Here is a 5587-nt window from a genome sequence, read left to right as displayed (position 1 = left end):
CTGTTATCTGCTGAACTATCCCTTTAAGCATCCTCACGAATAATTCAACACCGGAGCTCAGTGATTGGCATTGGTCTATGAATAATAAGTAGCGCCAAACTCAAGCAATTTATCAATTCAAACTATTAAAAATGTCAATAAAAGTCACTTTTTAAAATGTTTCAACATCAAAAGTTGCTGGAGGAAAGATAAAGATCCCATAATGCAACTCAAAAACATAAATAAATAAAAAACATTACATTAGTTTACTAATTAGTTGATTTATGGAAGTTTACAGTGTACTGAGGGTGAGTAAATTAACAGTAAATCTCATCTGATGAACCAGCCCTTTAAGGATTCTCAATAATTAATCACTGGAAGCACATCAATAGGTGTGTCCTATGAACAATAAGTAGTGCCAACCCAATCAGTTTATCACTCAAACTATTACAAATGTCAATAAAAGTCACTTTTTACAAACTTTTCGACATCAAAAGTTGCTGGAGGAAAGATCAAGATCCCATAATGCAACTCAAAAGCATAAATAAATAAAAATATTACATTACTTTACTAGTTAGTTGATTTACAAATGTTTACAGTGTACTGATGGTGAGTAAATTAGCAGTAAATCTCTGTTATTTGGCTGAACTACCCTTTAAGCATCCTCATGAATAATTCATCAGTTGGTGTGTTCTATGAATATTAAATAGCGCCAACCCAATCAATTTATCACCCTTAAAGTAAAACAAATGTCTATAAAGGTCACTTTTTCAAACTTTTCAACATCAAACGCTGTTGGAGGAAAGATCAAGATCCCTTAATGAAACTCAAAAACATAAATAAAATAAAGACAAAACAACAAAAACATTACATTAGTTTACTAATTAGTTGATTTATGGATGTTTACAGTGTACTGAAGGTGAGTAAATGAACGGTAAATCTCCATTATTTGGCTGAAATACCCCTTTAGGCATCCTCATGAATGATTCATCACCGTAAGCACATCAGTTGGTGTGTTCTATGAATATTAAATTGTGCTATCCCAAACAATTTATCGCTCAAACTATAAAAAAATGTTATTAAAAGTCTCCTTTTCCAAACTTTCAACATCAAAAGTTGTTGAATGAAAGATCAAGATCCCATAATGCAACTCAAAAGCATGAATAAATGAAGACAAAACAACAAACTGTACTGATGGTGAGTAAATTAAAAGTAAATCTCTGTTATTTGGCTGAACAACCCTTTTAAGTATCCTCATGAATAATTCATCACCGGAAGCACATCAATGTGCGTGTTCTATGAATATTAAGTAGCGCCGACCCAATCAATTTATCCTTACTATTAAAAATGTTAATAAAAGTCACTTTTTTAAACTTTTCAACATCAAAAGTTGTTGAATGAAAGATCAAGATCCCATAATGCAACTCAAAAGCATGAATAAATGAAGACAAAACAACAAACTGTACTGATGGTGAGTAAATTAAAAGTAAATCTCTGTTATTTGGCTGAACAACCCTTTTAAGTATCCTCATGAATAATTCATCACCGGAAGCACATCAATGTGCGTGTTCTATGAATATTAAGTAGCGCCGACCCAATCAATTCATCGCTTACTATTAAAAATGTTAATAAAAGTCACTTTTTTAAACTTTTCAACATCAAAAGTTGTTAAAGGAAAGATTAAGATCCCATAATGCAACTCAACAGCATAAATAAATGAGAAAAACAACAACAACATTACATTAGTTTAATTTAATTTAACAGTAAATCTCCGTTTTCTGTTGAACTTCTCCTTTAAGGATCCTCATGAATAATTAATCACCGGAAGCACATCAATGGGCGGTGTTCTATGAATAATAAGTAGCGCCGCCCCCCTCATGTTTATTGATTGAGTTTGTTTGACAGCCGTGAGCCTTCAGTCTCACTATGGCGTCTCATCAAATCAGGATGGGCTTTTTCCACCGCCTCCTGTACTGGAATTTATCCCTCGCCGCTCGCTATCATACATCTGGATTTCTGTGCTGAGAGACGTCAAATGTAGGCGAAATGAAGGACGAGAAAAGCACCGCGCGGTCGCTCCCGAGTGCCGACACGGAGCGGAGAAATGCAGCCGATGTGGAGGACGGCCGGGCGGGCAGCGGAGCGGCGCTGAACCCGGTGCTGCACGGAGCTGGATCTGACCGAGCCGCCGCACCGACAGCCCGAGCGGGAACCGGAATACGCGTTTTAAAGGTACCAGATCCGGCTCTGTTTAGCTCGCAGTGTTGCTGTTAAACGACAGGGCCAAAGTACGTGTGTGAATCCGTGAACTGCATCAGCAATTATCTGTTTAACACTTCCACACGCCGCCGCCGTGTCTCAAATCCTAGCGAGCACCCTACACAGACAGCTGCACTAACGTGTATTGGTTAAAAAGATTGCTATGTAGTATTTTATTTGTATTATACTTTAAACAAATAAGTTAGCATACTAGTCTACACAGACAGCTGTAGGATGCTAGCATGTATTGGTTAAAGACTAATATGTATTTTGGTTGTATTAAATAGCTTTCAAATAGGATTATTTTATTTATTTAGCATTCTTTAGACTAGAGATACAACACAATTGATCAAATATGATATTAATATTATAAGGCTAGGGCGATAAAAGCTAAAATAAATAAATAAAATATAATATAATAATAATGAATTATAATTAACAAGTATGTGTGAGTCCTCTTATCTGTTTAAAACTTCCACACGTGTGTCTCGAAATCTAGGGAGCACCCTACATAGACAGCACATTCGGTCAGTAGCCTACATATGGCACTTGGTGCTGTTATGTAGGTGGCTTACTAGGATTTGTGACGCAGCCAGTTGATAATGAATGGCCCATATCAGTAATGTCATCTCAATTTATATGGTATCCCTTCTCCTCATTAGTTTATTATCTCGGAGGAGAATTGTTTAGTGTGATTACTTTTAAGGGGATGTTCATGTAGGGTGCATTCTGGATGCTTTTGGAAATGCAATTTTGGATAAAAATTGGACATTGTTTGTAGTCTTCTGTTTTTCTGATTGTTATGTTATCAAAAATACTGTAAGTAATATAGTAATGCTTTTAAATGTGATGAAGTATGGCAAGCTGGGTTAACATGTAGTGCTGCACGATATATTGGTTCAGCATCGATATCGCAATGTGCGCATCTGCAATAGTCACCTCGCAGGACGTGCAACGTTGAGTTTATGCTGCAAGTAGTTGTCCAGGAGAAATATTTCAGATGTAATTTGTGGAATCAGTGCAGAGTGTTACCGTAACTGAGTGAAAGTTTATTATTTGTATGTGTTTTTAGGGCCTGTGACTGTGTAAGCCAGGGGTGTCCAAACTCGGTCCTGCATTGCCAGTGTCGTGCATATTTTAGTTCCAACCCCAATTAAATGATCCTGACACAGCTAATCAAACTCTTTCTAGGTATGCTAGAAACTTTCAGGCAGGTGTGTTAAAGGAAGTTGGAGCTAAACTGTGCAGGACGACCCTGGTGTAAGCATTCAGGCATGATAAATTTACCATTTGTGTACTTTTTAAATAAATTATTTTTACAATGAAGACTACACAAGTGTTTGAATATTGTTAGATTCCCCAAAAAAGCACAACGCACTGTCTATTTCACATTTATCAGTGCTTTTATTTTGTCTATTTTATTTTATGCATGATTCCCTCCTTTACAGAATCATCCAAATTAATCTTACTGAGTTCTTTCCAAACAGATCTGTTTGGAAACAAAGCTATCTGGTAAAATTGTCCATATCCGCAATTTATATACAGTGCATCCTGTAAGTATTCATAGCGCTTCACTGCTTCCACATTGTTTATGTTTACAGCCTTATTCCACAATGGATTAAATTAATTTATTTCCTCAACATTCTACACTAGGGATGTAACGGTATCAGAATTTCACGGTACGGTAATACCTCGGTATGAATGTCACGGTACGGTATTTATTGAATCATTTACAGGAAAAACAAAACTTTTGAAAATACTCCAAAAAATTGCCAAAATTGTCTATGACATACAAATTAGCCATCTATCTGTAAGCTTTGAAACAGGAACTTCAATTTTAATAACAAAAAATTATTAAACCATGTAAAAAAATAAAGTTTCAATTTAGTATTGTTGAAAACTCATCACATTCAACATTTAATCACTCACTCACTTAGATAGAGATGGGTTTAAAGGAAAATTATCATATAAATATAATCTGGTAATACCTGGTATCTCTGGGTATTTACAATGTCCCCTGCAACAGAAAAAAACCCTCTCATTTGGGACTGAGGTTTCTGGGACAGAGATATGACTTGGCCCAGGTTGACAGCAGTGGGTAACGTTGTGCATTGTCTTTCCCCCACTTGAGAAGACAAACCATGAGTGAGATAGAGGTCTCTTTGCGGTACAAGTCAATGTCTGCATCAATCTGAACAGTGTGCTGTGTTTCTGCAGTCCCCATGACTGCTATTAGTCGTATTCCCCAACTTGCAGGCACGTGCACACACAGGGCTCAACCTGTGCAGTGCACATGCCCTTTTTAGTCTTGGATAGAAAATGCCCTTCCAAAACGATCAAAAGTGCCCCCGCGATGCGACACAACCTCTGTCCAGCCCTTCAGTAGACAACACCGCTCTTGAGTATGCGCGCTCAACCCCCCCTCGGCGCTTTACAATACGCGCGAGACAACACAGCTGATCAGAACGCGCGCAACAACACTGCTATTCAGTACGTGCGAGGCGACAACACCCACTTTAGGTTCGATCATTTCCATCACACTCCATTTCCGCATTACTGGATCTGTAGCGACAGCAGACCGCAAGGGATTATGGCCACGCCTGGGCTGATGGGAAATGTAGTTTCAGCTACCTCCCGTTCGCTTCATTCGCCTGAGCAAATTTTCTCAGAAGACCTATAGTTATACCGAGTCATGCGACTTCGGTAATATCGAAAAAAAATTAATATTGCGGTATGACGGTATTTACAATACCGTTACATCCCTATTCTACACACATTCCAACATAATGACAATGTGAAGAAGAGTTTTTGAAATTTATGCAAATTTATTAAAAATAAAACAGCTGGAAAATCACATGTACATCAGTATTCACAGCCTTTGCCGTGAAGCTCTAAATTGAGCTCAACTACATTCTGTTTCCACTGATCATCCCTGAGATGTTTCAGCAGAGTCATTGAAGTCCACCTGTGGTCAATTCAGTTGATTGGACATGATTTGAAAAGGCATACACCTGTCTATATCAGGTCCCAGGGTTGACAGTGCATGTCAAAGCACAAACCAAGCATGAGGACAAAGGAATTGTCTGTAGACCTCCGAGACTGGATTGTCTCAAGGCACAAAGCAGGGGAAGGTTACAGAAACATTTCTGCTGCTCTGAAAGTTTCAATGAGCACACCGGCCTCCATCATCAGTAAGTGGAAGATGTTTGTTACCACCAGGACTCTTCCTAGAGCTGACCGGCCATCTAAACTGAGTGATCAGGGGAGAAGGGCCTTAGTCAGGGAGGTGATCAATAACCTGATGGTCACTCAGTCTGAACTCCAGCGTTCTTCTGTGGAGAGAGAAGAA

General features: G+C 38.2%; 1 protein-coding gene across 1 annotated transcript in view; it reads left to right on the top strand.

Annotated features, from left to right (window-relative positions):
• The first annotated feature begins 1896 nt into the window (after positions 1-1896).
• Positions 1897-5587, top strand: part of phlpp2 (PH domain and leucine rich repeat protein phosphatase 2) — a 105880-nt gene continuing 102189 nt past the window's right edge. Inside the window, exon 1 of the mRNA XM_087262243.1 lies at positions 1897-2211. Within this exon, the coding sequence (XP_087118369.1) occupies positions 2026-2211 (186 nt within the window). The 5' untranslated portion in view covers positions 1897-2025. The remainder of the gene's footprint in view (positions 2212-5587) is intronic.

Source organism: Danio rerio, chromosome 7 (genome assembly GCF_052040795.2).
Source record: "Danio rerio strain M-AB ecotype USA chromosome 7, GRCz13ab, whole genome shotgun sequence".
NCBI lineage: Eukaryota > Metazoa > Chordata > Actinopteri > Cypriniformes > Danionidae > Danio > Danio rerio.
The sequence above is the reverse complement of the archived record's forward strand: the minus strand, read 5'-3'. Positions and strand labels throughout refer to the sequence as shown.